A 21,961-nucleotide genomic window follows, 5' to 3' on the forward strand; every position below is an offset into this window, starting at 1 on the left:
AATATTATGAATTTTTTATTACAATTATTTATTAATAGTCTTTTTTATTATAATTTGTTATTGATTTAAAATCAAATTGCTAGGATTAACAAAATGTTAATAACAATTATTATTTGTTGTTATTATTATTACTATCATTATTATTAATTATTATTTAATGTATTTTATCAGTTTTAATTGTAGTTCCAATTATTGTTATTTTATTGATTACACATCCTCACAAAAAATAAAAGTGCCAAATGCGGCAGACCACAGTACCCTATCCCCACGTATTTTGGTGTGCTGAGCACGATCCCGGGTCCCAAAATTGTCCATCACGTCAGGATTTTGAGAAAAGTAGGGATAAAGAGACAAAAAGATGTGTTTTTGAGGGTTTTTAACACTTTTTTCTCTTTAACCTGACGTGCCAGAGACTTCTACAAGCTCTTAAATTAAAGCTTGAAATGTGCACTTTAAGACCCATATGCGATAGACAAAAAAAATAAGAATCTTTACCCCCACTTTTTCGTAAATCCTTGGATTTTTTTTTTGCATATGGGTCCCAAAATTGCCAATAATTTAGGATTTTGAGTAAAATTGGGACTTAAATTAAAACTTGAAACGTGAATAATTTTAAGACTCATATGCAAAATACAAAAAATCCAAGGATTTTGGAAAAAGTGGGGGTACAAACCCAAAAATTTTTTTTATATCGGAGTTGTTTCTGATGTAATTTTGTCCAATGAACTTGATCCTGTGTCCTAAAATTGTCCATCACGTCAGGATTTTAAAAAAATGCGGGTAAAGACTCCAAAAAGCGTCAGACCAGATTATAGAGAAAAAAATGTTAAATATCCTCAAAAACACGATTATTAGTCTTTCGCATATGGGTCATAAAGTGCACATTTTAAGTTTTAATTTAAGACCTTGTAGAAGTTTCTGGCACGTCAGGTTAAAAAGAAAAAATGTTGAAAACCTTCAAAAACACGTTTTTGGGTTCTTTACCTCCACTTTTCTCAAAATCCTGACGTGATATAAATTTTGGGACCCGGGATCGTGTTCAGCGCACCAAAATACGTGGGGGTAGGGTACTATGGTCTGCCGCAAGTGGTACTTTTATTTTTTTGTCGGGCTGTGTTATACATATTGTTTACTTTTTCCACCTTTAATATTTTAAAAGATGATTGGATTCGCTTAGAATTTTTTACTCGGGGGTTCTCGGGGTCGCTGATTACGAATCTGACATCAATTTTTTTTATTTCAACCTTATATTCGTAATCAGTGACCCCAAAAACATTTTGTTGTTGGAAATATCAATATATCTTCATAAAGTAGAGGGTTCAAGCTTTAATTTGACTTCTACGACAAGTCTCTAGCACATCGGATTTACCAGGTAGAAATTTTGAAAAGTACAGAAAACGTGATTTTTAAGACTTTTACTCACACTTGTCTCAAAACCCTGACTTACCTGAAACTTGTTACTCGAGGGTCTTCAGGGTCGCTAATTACGAATCTGAAGTCAGATTTCAAAAAGTCGGATCTATATGGCGGTCGAATTTGGTAAAATTCATTCGGTTTACCTTCAACTTGTTGTACTTAATTTTTTTAAGAGTCGCTGATTACGAATTTAAAGTCAGATTTCAAAAGTTCAAAATGGCGGATCCAATATGGCGATCGAATGTGGAAAAAATCATTTAGTTGTTGCCAAATTATAGGTTTTTTATTTTTTACGAAAATTGTTATTATGTGTAAAAAAATTGTCAAAAATAAAAAGATTATTATTTTTCATCGCCGATCGAATACTCTCGAGGTAGTATGTGTACGCGAACCAAGGAGGGAGCGTCGACCAACCAGAACGCTCTACCCCCACTTGTATTATCCCCGCCCGACCGAGCGAGTTAGCTCAGGACCGCTGACTGTCGAGTCACTACTCACCGAGCTACCGACCAGAGCACACCTTGCTCAGAACCTCACGACAGCCCGAAAATTTTCTTTGTTTAATAAAAATAAAAAAAGTTCAGTGTTTTATAAATCATCATTATTTTTTTTGTTCGTGTTTCCTTAATTTAAATTCACGTTTTTTGCTATAATTTCATTCCTTTGATTAAAGATACCGAGTAACATTTAATTTTGGGATTTGTCAAGATACCGCCACGGGTATCTGACAAATCATCGAGTTCCCGTCATTTTTTCTTTTCTTTGAAAATTGATAATATTTTGTCTTTTACTATTCTTTCTTTGTTATTGGGGATTTATCCTATTTTATCTCATTTGCATTCGAAGTCATCGTTCTTCCCGTTTGGTCGAAGGTTCAAGAGGAGTTCAAGCATAAATAAAATTTGTTAAAAGATAAATCCAAATTTCTTTAAGCAAACTACTTTGGTGCTACCCGAAAAATCGATTCACTGCCTCACATCATAGACAATTCCGTCAATGCTCGATAGGTTCTCTAGTCTGACCAGACTTCTAAGAACATTCGCTCTTTGCCTAAGATTGATACGATCGTGAAAAATCACGGAGGATCCAGTCCCTCAGTTCGCTTCAATAGCAACAGAAGAACTCAAGCGATAGTTTTTAGCTAGTGTGAAAATCTCTTGACAACAATAATTGCATCAAGAGATACGAAGTTTAAGCGGAGTGAAGTCGTTCACGCCGAGAACTTCCTCTCGAGACTGAAGCCTTTTTTAGACAAATACCTTATTCTTAGAGCATGCTTACCTTACCTAAACAAGAGAACCATCCTGTCATCGTGACAGGCTGCATTCATTTGGCAACACTTATTATAGATTGGGCTCACCAAAGAGCACTCCATGCAGGCTCAACACTCACACTTGCTCACGTAATTAAGCGTGCTTGGATAATTGGAGGTCCAACGAGGGTTAAACAATTCTTCCACCAGTGTGTAGTATGTGCGAAGACATTAGAAAAGCCTTCGAGTCAACTCATGGCAGATTTACCAGCAGCCCGCATCAACTCATCCAGAGCCTTCAGCAAGGCAGGGGTTGATTACGCTGGGCCATTCCAAACGCTTTGGTCAAAAGCAAATCATTAGAATAAGTAACCAAATTCGGTTTTTAATGCATCTGTTTCTTGAAGGGCTCATTAGCCCTAGAAACATTATTATGCTTAAATAAATTAAAAGGACGGAGCATGCGTACCACCAAATAGTACGTGGTAGTATTTGTCTGTCTGCCAACGAAAAGTATTCACTTAGAGCTCGTGGGAGATCTTACAACAGACAGCTTTCTCGGATCCCTTGTCAGGATGGCTGGTCGTCGCGGACGCCCTCGAGAACTTTGGAGCGACAATGCCACCAACTTCCAAGGTGCCAATGCTGAACTTCGTCGCCTGCTTCACGGATCTGGAATCAACTGGCCTAAAAATTAAAGACTCTCTCGCTCAAGAAGGGACGACTTTGCATTATATACCTCCATCAGCTCCACACTTTGGTGGCCTCTGGGAGGCTGGAGTAAAGTCCATAAAGTCACACCTGCGACGAATCACAGGATCTCGTATTTTGACCTATGACGAGATTACCATGTTACTAGTAGAGATTGAGATGGTACTCAACAGTCGTCCACTTGTCCCGTTCAAGATCAAGATGACCTTGATGCTCTCACTTAAAGCCACTTTTTGATCGGAGAAGCGTTGTCATCGATCCCACATCCTGCCCGCGCAGACGTGAACTTAAATCATTTAACCCATTAAACGCTCGTATACGGTCTGCGTGATCAGTTCTGGTATCGATGGTCCAGATATTATCTAAATACTTCACAACATAGGGCGATATGGACAAGATTACGCTCCAACTTGAAGACTGGTGCCATAGTGATCATTATCGAACCAACGTTGATCGGCCCAAACGGACGCTGACCTATCGGCAGGGTTACTCAGGTTCACCACGGAGCAGATCACCTAGTTAGAGTGGCAATTAAAGAAACACAAACCGTAACTTACTTGAGGCCTATTACGAAGCTAGTTGAGCTACCCGTTGCCAGTACTTCTGACTCTCCAATCTAGGGGGTCATTACGGCGGGTGGCTGAAGCCGACTGTCCTCTCTTTTTTACCTCGGAAATTATTTTGTAATTGCGTTAATAATATTTGATCTTGTTTGTCATTTTACAGTTCCTTTGTTCTCAGTTATTATGTGTTGTTTCGTTCACGGAACGAGGCCGGCGGCAATGTTTGACTTTTCGTCGTCTCCGACATTTCTAGTTACGGCCCTGTCTACTTGACCCCCTCTCCACCTCTACGAAGAAACGAGTGGTCTGTCAGTCAGTTGCGTTAGAACCACAGAGCAAGCGAGTCGCCTCCGACGGCCATCTTTGTTGAATAATGTCTTTTGATATTTATAATAAAACTATGCATTACGAGAGTGTTCGTTTTTTTATTAATACATTAAACTTCGCCAGAAAGCCATATTGTACAAATTCGACAGCCATATTGGATCCTCCATTTTAAATTTTGGAAATTTGACTCCAGATTCGTAATCAGAGACCCTGAGAATTCTCGAGTAACAAAGTTTAATGTAAATAGAATGAATATTTCTAAATTCGACCGCTATATTGAATCCGCATTCAGTGTAACATTCTTTTTGCGAGTGCTATGTTTTATTTTATTTTTAATCAGTTTAGGCGCCATATTTCTTCCGACAAATTGGATTTCTCCAAAAAGGCCAGATTGTTTAACCCCTTCGCTGTGAGGAGAAAAATTTATAAAGTGGGTCCAAAATGTTAAGAAATTTTTTGGTGACCAAAATTTGTGAGATTGGGTACAGTTAGGTTTTGGGGGCCGCTGATGACGAATCTGAAGTCAAATTTTCAAAATTCAAAATGGCGGATCCAAAATGGCGGACGTATTTTTTTGAATTCATCGGATTTGCTTGAAACTTGTTACTCGGGGGTTTTCGAGGTCGCTGATTCCAAATATGAAGTCAGCTTTTTAAAATTCAAAATGGCAGATCCAATATGGCGGACAACATTTTCAAAAATTCATCGGATTCACTTAGAACTTGTTACTTAGGGGTTTTGGGGGCCGCTGATGACGAATCTAAAGTCAGATTTTCAAAATTCAAAATGGCGGACGTATTTTTTGAATTTATCGGATTTGCTTGAAACTTGTTACTCGGGCGTTTTCGAGGTCGCTGATTCTAGATATGAAGTTAGATTTTCGAAATTCAAAATGGCAGATCCAAAATGGCGGACATATTTTTTTGAATTCATCGGATTCGCTTAAAACTTGTTACTCGGGGGTTTTCGAGGTCGCTGATTTGGATCCGCAATTTTTAATGTTTAAAAATGCACTTCAGATTCGTTATCAGCGACCCTGAAAACCCCCGAGTAACAAGTTTCAAGCGAATACGATGAATTCAAAAAAATACGTCCGCCATTTTGAATTTTGAAAATCTGACTTCAGATTCGTCATCAGCGACCTCAAAAACCCCCGAGTAACAAGTTTCAATCGAATCCGAGAAATTAAAAAAATATGTCCGCCATATTGGATCCGCCATTTTTAATTTTTAAAATCTGAGCTTAGATTCGTTATCAGCGACCCTAAAAACCCCCGAGTAACAAGTTTCAAGCGATTACAATGAATTCAAAAAATACGTCCGCCATTTTGGATCCGCCATTTTGAATTTCGAAAATCTAACTTCATATTCCAAATCAGCGACCTCGAAAACCCCCGAGTAACAAGTTTTAGGCAAATCCAATGAATACTAAAAAATATGTCCGCCATTTTGGATCCGCCATATTGAATTTCGAAAATCTAACTTCATATTCGGAATCAGCGACCTCGAAAACCCCCGAGTAACAAGTTTCAAGCGAATTCAATGAATTTAAAAAAATTAGTCCATCATCGAAATTCAAAATGGCGGATCCAAATCCGCCATTTTGAATTTCGAAATTCTAACTTCATATTTGTAACCAGCGACGTCGACAACATTTTGATATAATTGTGTGAGATATTATTTTGATATAATAATGTATGCTGCCTGAGATTTAATATAATAAAAGTATAATTAAAAAAAGTCTACTTTTGAGCAGCCATATTGGATTTTGGTTTTCGAATTTTCAAAATTTGACTTCAGTTTCGAATTTAGCGTCGAAAATACCATAAGTAACGTATGTGTGACGTAAATTTACTTGTTTTTTCTGCCTTTTATCAATTTTTTTGTATGTACGTCTATAGACGTACCTCACACTGGAAGCCCACTTTCAAATGTACGTCTATAGACGTACCCTCACAGTCAAGGGGTTAATAGAGGACATTCACACGATCATTTTAAGACTTTAACTTTTGAGACCGGTAACATAGAATTGTGGCCAGCCTACTGATCCGGTTGACGTGATATGTACCATAACTTAAAATTTGTTTAAATTTATAATTGTTTTAAATAAGTTTCATAATAGGTGTAACAATTAGTTATTTCCACACAATGTGTTTTTTTCGATTTAAATGGAAGCAACTTGTACCTCAAATTTTCTTGCAGGTTTCATTAAATAAAAAAATGAACGTCAATTCGGCACGTTTTTCACGACTAGTCTGAATTGGTACCTTTCTGCACCCAACCGACGATTTTTGGTCTTAAAATTCATAGAATTTCATACTTTTATGTAATCTTCAAAAAAATGTGAGATGCAATTTCCTTCCATTTAAATCGGAAAAAACATACAGTGTCCTAAATGAGTACTCAATTTTCACATAAGGAATGTCTAAAAAAGATTAAAATAAATAAATTGGATGCCTTACCTTCAAAACGTATCGCTTTGGTTGCTAAAAAGTCAAATGAAAGGCCACACTTTAATAGCAGATCGTACAAATGGTACTTCGTTAGTTTGGCAACTTTTACGAGATCGTTATCTTTTATCTGGGTTAACGAGAGATTCGAAGATACCCTTACCCTTTGCTCATTGTGAACTATCAGTGTTCCTTTGTTGTCATTCGTCTGTCCACTTCGGTAAGAAGACTCCATTACGTTTCCATTCGTCAGAAAGTCTGTAACAAAGTCAAACTTTTGCCTAAAAAAGAGTTTTGTATTTCTGAAAGATATTAATATATCTTTTCTGAATTATTGCTTAATTTAAATAATTATCTGAAATAAAAAATTTAATAATTTAATAGTAATTTTTTTAAAATAATTGTAATTATAATATAAGGAAAAGCGTTCGAAGATGGACTTGGATTCCATTTAATTCTCTAGAATATATCTTTACCACGGTGCGCCTTAACTAAAATTAAATAAAAAGGTCTTACTCCTAGAAAATTAGTAGAGTTTCTGAATTTAAAATGTTCACAGATAAGAAAAATCAAAAAACTAAAATAATCTGAGGAAAGATTTTGAAATAAATCCACTTTGAACATTTTTGCGCACGAAGTACGATATTTTGGAAAATATGGCATTGTTTATTTATATGAATAGAAAGGAAAAAATTATATAATAATAATTTTTAAGTGGTAATTCTATTAAACTTTAATTATTTTAACATTTTAGTACTAATATAATATAAAATTGTAACATAATTTAATTATAATTACATCAATTTAAACATGTGAAGCATTATATCTACAAACAGCGCTCAAAAGGTGTTTAGGATAATCCGGGTGATTCGCAGCAACCTTATTCATTTTCCAGGAAGACTTTAGGAAATCAAAATGTACGGACTTCATATGAAGATTTTTTATATGGGAGAGAAATAACTAAATTTTTCTATTTTTTAAATAATGTTTATTTTTTATGGCAAAATTAAACATTTGCAAATAATTAATTTTTATAAACCCTCGTTTGGTTGTATTTCAACTTATTTGTTTTCATTTAATTTAAATATTTATTTATATCAAACATGCAATTATTTTTCATAATTAATTATTTTAATTTACTCTCTAAATCTGAATTAGTAGTTTTCTACTAATGAAATAGTGCGAATTCGTTGACCAATTGAATTACTAACTGTTTTTGCTAATTTTTAGTAGTTTTTTAAACTAATTATTAGTAGAAAATTTACTAATTTGAAATAGTAAAAAATACATTATACTAAATGAATTAGTAATTTTCTACTAGCAATTAGTAAAAAACTACTAAAAATTGGAAAAAACAGTTACTTATTTAATTGGTAAACGAATTCGCACTATTTCATTAGTAGAAAACTACAAATTCAGATTTAGAGAGTAATTTAAAATAATTAATTATGAAAAATAATTGCATATTTGATATAAATAAATATTTAAATAAATAAAAACAAATAAGTTGAAATACAACCGAACTAGGGTTTATAGAAATTAATTATTTGAAAATGATTAATTTTGCCATAAAAAATAAACATTATATAAAAAATAAAAAATTTAGTTATTTTTCTCCCATATAAAAAATCACCCGGATTATCCTAAACACCTTTTCAGCGCTGTTTGTAGATACAATGCTTCACATGTTTGAATTGATGTAATTATAATTAAATTATGTTACATTTTTATATTTTATTAGTACTGAAGTGTGAAAATAATAAAAGTTTAATAGAATTACCACTTAAAAATTATGATTATATAATGTTTTCCTTTCTATTTATATAAATAAACAATGTCATATTTTCCAAAATAACGTACTTCGTGCGCAAAAATGTTCAAAGTGGAGTTATTTGAAAATCTCTTTACAGATTATTTTAGTTTTTTGATTTTTCTCATCTATGAACATTGTAAATTCAGAAAATCTACTAATTTTTTAGGTGTAAAACCTTTTTATTTAATTTTAGTTAAGGCGCACCGTGTTACGTAAAGATATGACATGTAATTTGCAATTTACTGTTTCAAAAAGTCTACAGTTTTCCAAAAAAATTTGCTTACGCTCAATATCGCTTCAAACTACTGAGTATTAATACACTACCGTCCACGAGTATCAGGACGATTACAAGATACTCTATAAAAAAATTTACTTTTTTAATCATGTCTCGTAAATAAAAGGAGATACAAAAAAACTTTAATAAGGTTAGAAAGCTGATTAAATTTTGCATAAAATAAACCGTCTTTGAAGTTATTTCGTTAACAATTTTTTAAGTTGTAGAGTGAGAAAAAATACAAAAAATTATCAAATTTTCTCATTTTTGTCTTTTGACTTCAACGTTTACAAAAATCTAGAAAAATTTAGATAAAATTTTTCTAAAAACACAGAATCAAGTTGTCGTAGTTGAATTTAAATGCACCAATCGGTCAAAACACGGCTTAACATTTTTAATTATATATCGAAAACGGATTAATCTTTTTAATTTTCAAAGGCTTATTTTAAAGCTGAAATTCTAATGAAGATTTCTGTGTGTTTGAAAAAATTTTATCTAAATTTTTTTATATTTTTGAAAAAGGTAAAGTCAAGGGACAAAAATGTTAAAATTTGATAATTTTTTTTATTTCTTTCACACTCTACAACTCAAAAAATAGTAAATGAAATGACTCCAAAGACGGCTTATTTTACGCAAAATTTAATCATCTTTCTAAACGCATTTAAGATTTTTTGTATCTCCTGTTATTTACAAGATATGATTGAAAAAGTGATGGCATGTTATTTTATAGAGTCACGTGTAATCGTTCTGATAGTCGTGGACGGTAGTGTATATTATATATTCTGCAATTTGTAATTCAAAATTCGCATTTTTGAGAAATTGTGGAGTAGAAAAGCAACATAAAAAATTTATTTTTTCCAAAACTGATAGATCGATTTTAATTATCTTTGGATATGTTGTAAATATAAAGAAGAGAATTTTACCTTTACTCTAAATCATAGTGTAAAACGGTCCTTAAAATAAATACTGTATTGATAAAGATTTGATGACTAAATTGATAGAATTTAACTAAACTAAGTACCCGGACTTCATCCGGGGTGCTAATCTTTTGTCAATTAAAAATCAAGATCATTACAAGTTTATGACCCACACGGTGGGTCTGAATGATGTTCAACCAAAGATGCTTGCGAATCAAAATTTCTTACTGATTTCTTTTTTAGGATGTTTCCTGATAATTTTTAGCCCAAACAGAAAAAGTTATTTGGGATGTTTTTGAAAAAACTCATTTTTTTGATATTTTGAAAATATCAATCAACTTTTTTTAATAAAATAGATAATATTAAGGTTATTATAGGTTTAAGGCGTACTTGCGTTTGCGAAGGCAAAAAATAGGCCCCACTTTAATGTTTTTTTTCACAGTCATTTTATTTAAAATATTAAAAACGATTTTTGCACCTTAAAGTACATTATAAAAACTACAAAAAGAAAGAATTGTTTCGTTTTTAAACCGTTATTTACGATTCGTAGAGGGCCCCAAAAATGGCGATCTCAAATTTGTAATAGTTTGCGGTGCCCCCTCTAGAGCCGCTCCTTACAGTCTAAAATCAAAAAAACAAAATTTATTCTTTAGTATAGTAGACTAATGTGATGAAATTAAAAAAAAGTAAAAAAAACAAAAATTCGGTACTTTTAAAGTCAATTTTTAAGAAATAATGATTTTGACCTTTTGAATTTTTGACTTTAAAAGTACCGCATTTTTGTTTTTTTTACTTGTTTTTAATTTCATCACATTAGTCGACTATACTAAAGAATAAATTTTGTTTTTTTGATTTTAGACGGTCAGGAGCGGCTCTAGAGGGGGCACAGCAAACTCTTACAAATTTTAGATCGCCTATTTTTGGGGCCCTCTATGAATCGTAAATAACGGTTAAAAAACAAAACAATTTTTTCTTTTTTTAGTTTTTATAATGTACTTTAAGGTGCAAAAATCGCTTTTAATATTTTAAATAAAATTACTGTAAAAAAAACATTAAAGTGGGGCCTATTTTTTGCCTTCGCAAACTCAAGCCCCAATAAAAAACGTGAAACGTCCCGAAGCGTGATTACTTACAACTTTTAGTTTCGGCCAAGAGTTGTTCTTTCACATGCGGGAACAATGTTTGACGGATTCGGGGCGTCTGAGCTCTAGATTCGAAACATCTCCAACGCGACAAGCAGAGTAGCTTATAGTGACGTCTAGCGGGAACTATTACGCCCTGGACTTCTCTCAGTGTGTATAATAAAATTTTATTCTTTTCATCAATATAAGTGAACTTGCCCAGTGAGAAATTGCCAATAGACTTTAATCGGTCCAATATCGGTCCAATATTGGTAGCCCTGCTGGGCGCCGATTGACTCCCAATATTGGACCAATATGGGCTGATGCTTGGGATGTAACGGCATCGCCAATCATCGGTTGTTAATATTGGTCCAATATTGGCCGAATATTGGCAACCAAGAGAAAAAAATTTTTTTAAATAAATTTTTTTTAATTAAATAATAATAATAAAAAATTAATGTTTATAATTTTTGTTTAATATATTTATTTGTTTAATTATTTATTTTTAATAATTCATGTAAATAATAAATAATTTATTATTTATAAATTATAATTATTTAAAAATGCAGCAGCTATTAGAAAATACCATTCTGCAAAAAAATTCTATCATTGAAAAATCAATGATAGGCGAGAGAAATCCGCGTCTTTAAATAGATTCGCAGATGATAGACAAGAGATATCCGCGTCATTAAACGGATTCGCAGATATACTCTGGTCTCGCGACGAATCTCTCGATACTTATATACACTGGAGTTGCCGTGTCAGTTGCGAGAACGGTTACAGCGTCCCTCTTGCGGCAGAGATAAGAATTGTCACGTAAACTGCTAAATCGCTTTACCGACCGCCTTATTATACCCACAGTTTACGTGACAATTTTTATCTCCCCCGAAAGAGGGACGCTGTAACCGTTCTCGCAACTGACACGGCAACTCCAGTGTATATAAGTATCGAGAGATTCGTCGCGAGACCAGAGTATATCTGCGAATCCGTTTAATGACGCGGATATCTCTTGTCTATCATCTGCGAATCTATTTAAAGACGCGGATTTCTCTCGCCTATCATTGATTTTTCAATGATAGAATTTTTTTGCAGAATGCTATTTTCTAATAACTGCTGCATTTTTAAATAATTATAATTTATAAATAATAAATTATTTATTATTTACATGAATTATTAAAAATAAATAATTAAACAAATAAATATATTAAACAAAAATTATAAACATTAATTTTTTATTATTATTATTTAATTAAAAAAAATTTATTTAAAAAAATTTTTTTCTCTTGGTTGCCAATATTCGGCCAATATTGGACCAATATTGACAACCGATGATTGGCGATGCCGTTACATCCCAAGCATCAGCCCATATTGGTCCAATATTGGGAGCCTTTATTGGACCGATGATTGGTCTCTTGGCTCCCAATATTGGACCGATATTGGACCGGTGAGAAATTTCTCACTGGGTGATTTTATAAATCAAGTTAAACTACTACTTGCTATTTCTATAACATAACATTTTTCATATTTTTGGTATTGGTATTACTCAAGTCGAGTCACTACCGAGTCACTACTTGTTATTTCTATAACATAACATTTTTCATATTTTTGTTATTACGAAGTTATAATAATTAATCATTGGCACTCAATATCATAAAGAAGAGAATATCAATAATATTTTTAAAGTCAAATCTTATTACAATCGTCATGTGTGTAATCAGCGATTTTCGTAAAAAATTAATATTGCATTATTAATTTCTTATAATAACTCTTTTTCTTTTTATTTCTATAATATTACATTTTTAATATCTTTGGTATTATGATTTTATATTAATTAACCATTGGCACTCAAAATTATAAATAAATAATTTCGATATTTTTTAAAATAATTTTAAGTGTCAATGATTCATTAGTTTAACTTCGTAATACTAAAGATATTAAAAATGTTATATTATTATATTCATGAGCCTCCGTGGCGCAGTTGGTAGAGCGTTTGATTTCTTATCCACTCCTAGCTGCGTCTTGCGTTCGAGAACTCGTGATTGAAAATATTTATATAAATAGCAAAAGAAATTTTCTTTGACATGTATAAACATTCTAAGTATGTATGACATGCGAGAACAGCGTAGAATATTTTTTTAAATTTAATTTAAGGCGTACTTGCGTTTGCGGAAGCAAAAAATAGGCTCCACTTTAATGTTTTTTTCAGTTATTTTATTTAAAATATTAAAAACGATTTTTGCACCTTAAAGTACATTATAAAAACTACAAATAGAAAAAATTGTTTCGTTTTCTAAAAAGCCGTCCGCCATATTGGATCCGCCATTTTGAATTTTAAAAAACCAACATCAGATTCGTAATCAACGACTCCGAAAACCCCTGAGTAACAAGTTTCAGACAAATTGGACGATTTTTTATTTTAAGCATTCTGGGCACAATTAGCGTTTTTCAGCCGGCAGTTAAGGGGTTAAAGAGGTGTTAAAAACTTCATTTCCATTGGAAAAAGAGGAAAGTAAGTTTTTTGATAACGTTTTCATTTTTTCAATTTTGGATTTCGTTCATGAGGAATAAATTATCTAAAGTTATATGAAAATGCCTAATATGGGATTTTATTTTAATTTCATGGTTCCTTTCCTCATTCCCAAGTGTAATTCTATCATTTGATGGTCATTTTTAATCATTTACCTAAATATTTCATTCATTTTCTACAGTGGCCCAACTCTGGCGACCATGATCAACTCTGACAACATTTTTTTTTAAATTGCTTATAACACTGAATCTTTTGGTCAAATTTTTTTACAATGTTCAGCAAAAACATTGCATTTGAGTTGATCTTTCCAACAATATGCGCGAAATCGCGAAATTCGTTCTACAGGGGAAGTTATGAGGAAAAATCAAAACTATGCCCAACTCTAACAACTCTTCCCTATTAATTTTTATTGAATTCACGAGAATTAAATTCATTAATTTTTGAAAATTAAATTATGAATATTAATTTAACTCTTTAATTAAATAAAAAATTTTCGATAATTGATTTTTGAATTTCTAATAACTTGTAAATTATTTAATACTAAAAAGTTAGTCGCTGATTCAAATAATAATATTTTAACTACATTTACCGTTTTAATTTTAGATTGGTCCTCAAAAGTTTAAAAATGCGCCATGAACTCTACCTCAATTGTGGTGAAGAAACGAGTTTAATTTAATTTATCCCTTACAAAAATGTATGACACGCAAAACACGTCATGCACGCATGGCATTATTTTCGTGACGTTTTTTCGCGACGCCACGAAAATCATGTCATGAAAGTTGTGAGATAAATTTATGTCATGCGTATAACGCCACTGTAAAATTAGTATTTGAAATGTGTAAAGATTATTATTTAAAAAATTAATGATATGCAGATTAACTATATCAGTTTTTAAAACCAGGAACGCAATTTTTATAGTGTTGTTATGAATTTTTTAAAAAACATAGCACCCAAAAATTAAATTTAAAGATAACAAAATTTCTATGTAGTTTTTCACAGAAACTTTATAATAATTTGGATCTGTAAACCAGTGTCTGAACATAATAAAATATTTCATAAAGGATAAATAAATAAGAAAGTGATTACAATCAAAAATAAAGTAATAGCATAGTTTATTGCACTTTAAGAAGCAATTAAAATTACAATTCTTATTTGACGGTGTTCGATGGTTTCTCTGTTCACACACAGTGAAATTGGTAAACAATTATTTTCTAACAAATGTATTTCTGTTTAGAGGCACTTTTTACAAAATCTCCCAATGGACTGTTGTCATAAATGTTTTTAATTAACTGAATTCAAAAGATTTTGTAAATCTATGCAGAAACACGGTAGCAGAATTGGAAATACCACAGCAATGTAATGACAGGCGGAAAGACGTAATTTACAGCTATTTGCCATTAGAGGGCACAATCATGCAGAAAGCGCAAAGGATCATCTGTCAATATGATTCGCATTACATTGCTGTGGTATTTCCAATTCTGCTACCGCGTTTCTGCATGGATTTCCAAAATCTTTTGAATTCAGTTAATTAAAAACATTTGTGACGACAGTCCGTTGGCAGATTTTGTAAAAAGTGAACAGAAATACATTTGTGAGAAAATGATTGTTTACTAATTTCACGTGCCTGTGAACAGATAAACCATTGAACACCGTTAAATAATAATTGTAATTTTAATTACACTTCTTAAAGAGCAATAAACTGTGCTATTTCTTTATGATTGATTTTAATCACTTTCTTATCCATTCATCCTTTATGACATATTTTATTCACTTTAAACAGTGGTTTACAGCTACAATTTATTATAAAGCAGTGGCGGATCCAGAATTTACTCCAGGGGGGGGTCATTTATAGATTCGGCGAGCAACGACCATAATTAGCTGACCTTTTTTTTATGTATGCCCCCTGGATCCGCCACTGTTATAAAGTTTCTGTGAAAAACGACATAGAAACTTTGTTGTCTTTAAATTTAACTTTTGGGTACTATATTTTTTTAAAAATTCATAACAACACTATAAAAATTGTGTTCTTGGTTTTAAAAACTTATAAAGTTAATCTAATTTTTAAAAAAATAATCTTTACACACTTCAAATACCAGAATTGAATATAATTAACGTTGGCTCATACTGGCGTTGCGCCTGTATATTTGGCCATGACCTGGTGTGTGAATAAGGCTTAACAGTAAGAGAGATGAAATAGAAAAAGGCGGTAAATTTAAAAGTAGTAGTAAATTTGAAAGTAGTAGTTGATAAAGTAGAAGAGATTTTCTTTTAATATTAGATATAAAGAAATGAGGAGGGAAACCAGAGGAAAGTTTGCCGAAATATGGGACCGCAGCTCCAGACTACTCAATCCATCAGGAGGGGAAAGTCCTAAGCAAAACTTCTTCTCAGCTTTGATTGAAATCACTGCTTTTCTGGGGCTCCTAAATTGAGTAAAGACAGAGATGAAAAAAGAGACTAGTAATGGAGTCTAGGTTAGATTTTTATATTAGCTATTTTAAGCAATCTAAAAACGTGAGAGACAATTCTAGGAGCAGGGTTAATAAGGAATTGAACACTACTAAATGGGGGAGTACATTTTAGGGGTCTTGAGAGAGATTTTATTAAATCTGGACAGAAGGCATCGAATCTGGGACAGTTCCAGAGAATTTGTTCAAAATCTTCTTCAATGTCAGGGCAATGAAAACAATCGCCCGAACGAATATAATTTTTTCTGGCTAAGCTGGGATTCAGGTTATAATGATTAGCTCTTACTCGGCAAATAGTGGTGATCCATAGTCTTCGAGCGACAAAGTTCGCTAAACATGGTCGTGTATTGGGCTCCTTTGTTTTTGCCTATTTCTAGGAAGTGTGTGTTACAACTATCAACTAATTGTTTGCGGGCAGGATTGGTGGTTGCCTCCTTAGCTGCTATATCCGTTTTTTCATTTCCATCGATTCCTGAATGGCCTGGAATCCATACAATGGTCGACGGACGATTTAGTTTTGATAGGACATGTAATCGGTTTCTTATAGCGAATATTATATAAGATTTGGTTCTGTATGCATTTCCAGAAGCCAAATTGTTCAGCACACTAAGGGAATCCGAAAAAATGACTGTGTTCGAAAGATTATGATTAATGATATGGTCTAAAGTGAATAGAATTGCTAATGCCTCGAGTGAGAAGATGGATGCGTTATCTGAGATTTTGAATTTGTATGTTAAATTTAAGGCCGGATTGTTTCTGATTTAGACCCATCAGTGAAAAATAAAGTGTGTTTAGTAAAGTTAGAGTTGATTAGATCCTTAAATAGATCTGAATGGCTGAGTGAATCCTGTAGTGATTTTCTCCAATTAGGAATAATATTTAGAGTGAATAAATGATCCTTAAAGAGGAATTCGAAATAAGGATCGATATCCTTACTTCTAATAGATTCGCTATAAATGTTTTATTTTTCGTAAGCAATCAGGAGAGGGTAATTAAATTTTACATTAGAATCCATGGTGAGATCTGAAAGTTCCGGAAGTTTTGCCGGCAGGGGATGGGTGGAATTTGAATATACTCTATAGAGATATCTTTTAGCGAGAAAATTGAACCTTATCCTTAAAAAAGGTTCGCAGCATTCCGCCATAATAACATTAATGGGGGTGCTTTGTCTATATCCTATGGCTAATCTTAGTGCTCTATTTCGAAGTTTTTCTAATCGAACAAAATTTTTATGCGATTTAAAGTTTGCGGCGTGAGAGCCGTAATCAATAAGACTTCTTATTAGGGAATCGAAAATACGAAGAAGGAGGTAAGGATCTGCTCCCCACCATGTTCCTCTAAGGACTTTCAGAACATTTAAAATTTTGGAAATTCTGTCGCAATAGTAATTAAAATGTGTGTCTGAGGAAGCTGATTCATGGAAATAGACGCCAAGGTATTTCGCTGAAGGTGTTGGTCGGATGATAGAATCGTTTAGGGATATGAAAATTGTGGGATCATTAGTATTGAGTTTTTGATTGTTGAAGATAACAAGTTGTGTTTTAATCGGGCAAATTTCTAAACCTCTATTTGAAAGAAATGTTGAAATTATGTCGAGACAATTTTGTAGGGAGTTTATAACTTCGTCAACATTTTGGGAGCGAGCAATAATAGACCAGTCATCTGCAAATTCATATATTTTGCAATCTTCGGGAATTATAGTGTTAAGATTTCTAGTATAGATACTAAAATAATTGGGCTCAAGATACTTCCTTGTGGAACACCAACAGAACTAGTTCTTGGTCCAATGATTTCACCATTTACTTTGAAAAACATGCTTTTGCATTTGATTGATTCGTAAATATAACGAGCTATTGTTTCAGGAATGCCAATTGTTCTTAGATCCTCCATTAAAATATTCGGGACTACACTAGGAAAAGCTCCTTTTATATCAAGGAATAACGCACCGATGATGTCTTTTTGAGATAAACCCGACCAGATTTCCGTGGAGATCAGTGCCAGGTTATCCGAGCAGGATATGCCCTTTCTAAAACCAAACTGATAAGGGTTAAGAATTTTGTCGCGTTCAATAAGCCAAAGAAGTGTGTTGTAAATTAATTTTTCAGTAACTTTGAATAGACAAGAGGCTAAGGAAATAGGACGGAATTTACCTGGTGAGGATTTGGGAATGAAGAAAATAAGGAATTTGTTCCAAGAGGGAGGAAAGAGACCGTTAGAAATAATTCTGTTGAGAATTGATAAAAGAGCTAATAAAGCTTCTTCGGAAAGTGTTGTATAGTGTTGAAATCAATTTTATCAAGGCCTGGAGATGACTTCGTTTTACAAGATTTAATGACTATTGATAACTCTGAAAAGGTAAATGGAGCTTCTAGAAAAGGATTATTATCAAAGTTGGTTGGAAAATTATCATGATAAACGGTCGGAGGACAAAGTTCGTCTATTAGGGAGTGCAATTTATCTATTGTTTCTTGGTCAGTTAAACAAGAGGCTGTTTGTGGTTGGGTGAAACGATTTTTAAAAGATCTTACTACAGACCACATTTTAGAAAAAGGGGTATGTCTATCCAGGGGATTACAAAAATCTCGAAAAGATTGGCGTCGTACTTGGTTAAGAGTGCGCTTAACTATAGCTTCTGTTTTTTGTATTTGAGGAAATTTTCGTAGTTTGATTGTCGTTTGTAGTTTTTAAATGCTGTTTTCCTCTCTTTTATAGTATCTTCGCATTCATTATTATGTTGTTGGTGGGTTTGTGTTGGGGACAGAATAAGTTAATTGTAGAATCTACGAGATAAACAAAATGACTATAATCAGAAAGTGAATCGTTAGTGTTTAAAAGGTCTACAGTTGAATCTATAGATGAACGAAGTTCAGTGGCAAAGAGGGACCAGTTCATTGCTCTTAAGTTGTACTTGTGCGAGGAAAAGGATGAAATAGGTATTGTAATACCTAGTGAAATAAAAGTTGGAAAGTGATCACTGCCCAGAGGTTCATCATGAACAGTCCAAGATGAATTTGTATATAGGTTAGGAGATATGAATGTGAGATCCAAGGAAGAACCAAGATTTGGTGGTCGACTAACAAAAGTAGGTGAGCCATTGTTTAAAAGAATAAGATCTGATTCATCCGATTCTTTACAAAAATTTCGCGCATTTGAGCAAACATAATTGCATATTAGATCCGCTATTTTAAATTTTTTAAATCTGTCTTCAGATTCGTAATAAGCGACCCCAAAAACCCCCGAGGAACAGATTTGAAGACAATACGTTGATTTTGTGATATTATCGTCCGCCACATTGGATCCGCCATTTTTATTTTTTTAAATCTGTCTTCAGATTCGTAATTAGCGACCCCAAAAACCCCAGAGTAACAGATTTGAATACAATACGGTGATTTTTTTTTATTTTCGTCCACCATATTGAATCCGCCATTTTGAATTTTTTCAATCTGTCTTCAGATTCGTAATCAGCGACCCCGAAAATCCCTGAGTAACAAATTTTAAGCGATTTTATGAACTTTTGAAATTTGTATCCATCCTGTGTTAAATTTTGAAAAATTGTTTATTTTCAGGCGCCATTTTGAATAAAAAAATACCAAAAATCTTAAAACGCAAATCATATTTTTAAACTAAAACTATCGGGAATACGTTTTTTATACCTTAGATGACTTGAAAAAATCGATTTGACAACTAAAATTGGATCTGAAAAAAAATACTTTCCAAAATCTTGTATTTTTTGCGTATTATTGAAAAAATATGGGTTAAACGTCACTTTTTGAAAATTTTGACCATGCCATTCAAAAGAGCGACCCCAAAAACGTATGGATATGTCCTTGTAGATTTTTTAATAATTTTTTTCTTTTAATATTATGAGCGTTTGGGTGGTAAAGGGTTAATTAAGCGATTTAAACCCATAATAACCTTACTATTATCTATTTTCTTAAAAAAGGTAGATTTATATTTTCAAAATATAGAAACAATGAGATTTTTAAAAACGGTTAAAGCAATGTTTTCATTTTGGGCTCAAAATTATCAGGAGATATCATAAAAAAGAAATCAAAGAAATTTTGATATGCAAGCATCTTTGGGATAAACTTCATTTAGACCCAAAAAAACACTACCCCTTAATATAAACTCAGTATTTTTAATAACATTCTTTTAATAGTCCCATAGAACTAATGCAATGATTGTGTTTAGTTTTTGACAGCGATTTAGTCAACACATTAGCAGGCATATTTTCTGAAGCGATGTGTTCCGAGAGAAAATGTTTGAGATGTATCGCCTCCTTTGCTGCCTTGCTTATTGACATGTACTCCATCAACGTAGGGGAGATGTAAATTAACTTGGATTTAGAGAATAATTTCCTAGATTTTAACCAATCTGAAAAAAGTGAGCGGGTTTACCCCAGTCTCCCCTACTTGAAAGAGCAATCGTACGTTGTTTTCGAGAGTCCCATGTGATAGCACCAGAACCCATGATAAAAGCATATCAGGTAAAAGATCGTCGATCATCTAAGGATCCACCTCAGACTGCATCCACGTATCCAGCTAATGGCATATTTTCTTAATGATAGAATATTCCTATGGTATTTGTTAATACAGTCATTAAATTGTCTCAAAACACTTGCCGCGTGAGCCACATCAAATCTTGTTGCAATTGATAAGTAGAGAAAAGATCCAACGAGTTAAAATAAAAATAAAGATAAAAAATAAAAAATAAAATAAAGATGTTTTTTACCGTCGAAGTTTTTACATTCTTCTCCTTTTACGAGTTTTGTTTCTGTGTCAAGTGTTGTTAAAACTGGATTACTATTTTCTATTCCTAAGCGAAGTAAAATATCTCTTATATAGTTTTTCTCATGTATGAAGATTCCATTTTTGTTTCTGTGAAAGTCCATTCCAAGGCATCGTTTGACTTCACCAATGTCTTTGACTCCAAAAATAGTTTCGAATTTAAATAAAAAAATTTTGTACATTACTGAAATGTCGTGGACGCATACGACAAGCGTTATTTAATCTGTTTCATTTAAATCAAAGTAGACGTGTGGATCAGATTTTGATGGTTCGAATCCTCCCAGCAAATACGTTCTATAAGTATTTCATAACAGTGAGGTCACAGTGTTATGGAACATCTGTTCCTAACTAGTTACAGATTTGTTATACAGCCTGATTGTAACAGAGTTCTAGAACATAGTTAGTAGTTACAGAATATTTCTGTATTATGCTATTGTCACAGTTCTATCACAATGTCATGTAAGAGTTATATAATTATAATGTCACAAATTTTTTGTAACTGTTGTTCCAATCTTGTTCTATAACTCAGTAGGAACATAGTTATGTAACTGTTCTAAACTTCTGTTGCAGTTCAGTTCTGTAATATAATTGTAATTACAATTAAAAACATTTCTGTAACAATGTTACGTGTCAATTCTATAATACCAAAGTCACAAATGATCTACTATAACTGTCGTTTTAACCTAGTTCTAAAAATATGTCGGAACAATGTTAAACTCTTTTAATATTATATGTATACACGGAAAAATGTAAGGTGCACGGAGAAAAATGAATATTTAAGGTAAATATATCTAGATGTTAAAGTTTAATATTTTTATTCTTTAACATAGGGACAGCTATCTAGATATTAAAAGTAAATATCTGGATGTTAAGTGTTAATATCTAGCATGTGATTTGAATATCTAGATATTAAAGTTTAATATTTTATGTTAAGAGTAAATATATTTTTTCCATATCTACTTTTAAACATCCAGTTTTCTCCATGTGCACATGCTATACTTTTCAAAAAATGTATCGAACAATTAACTCCACTTCATATAAAAACAGTAGGAAATAGTAAGTGTGAAGTGAATTGAATAGTAACATTTTTAGACAGGGATAACCGATGCACAAAAAGGTACAGATACTGTCCCAAACATTTTTTCGTGTATATTTTTATAGAGTTAAAAATTTGGTGTAGGGAAGTGGCACTAGTGAAAGAACATTTAAGGAAATGTATACTTTCGATATTTTTTATATTTAATTGACATTCTTGAATTTCCTTTTAAACATATATGCAATGAATAGCAAAATTTCTAAATAATTTGAAGTCTATGATACAAAGTTTGTTAATATA

The 21,961-nt window shown here is 32.5% G+C and overlaps 1 protein-coding gene across 1 annotated transcript in view; it reads right to left on the reverse strand.

Moving 5' to 3' along the window:
- Positions 1 to 21,961, reverse strand: part of LOC122512727 — a 772,233-nt gene that overhangs the window by 334,833 nt on the left and 415,439 nt on the right. Inside the window, 1 exon segment of the mRNA XM_043628757.1 lies at positions 6,882 to 6,976. Coding sequence (XP_043484692.1) covers positions 6,882 to 6,976 — 95 coding nt within the window.

The sequence above is a fragment of the Leptopilina heterotoma genome, unplaced genomic scaffold (assembly GCF_015476425.1).
Source record: "Leptopilina heterotoma isolate Lh14 unplaced genomic scaffold, ASM1547642v1 Lhet_125, whole genome shotgun sequence".
Classification (NCBI taxonomy): Eukaryota; Metazoa; Arthropoda; class Insecta; order Hymenoptera; family Figitidae; genus Leptopilina; species Leptopilina heterotoma.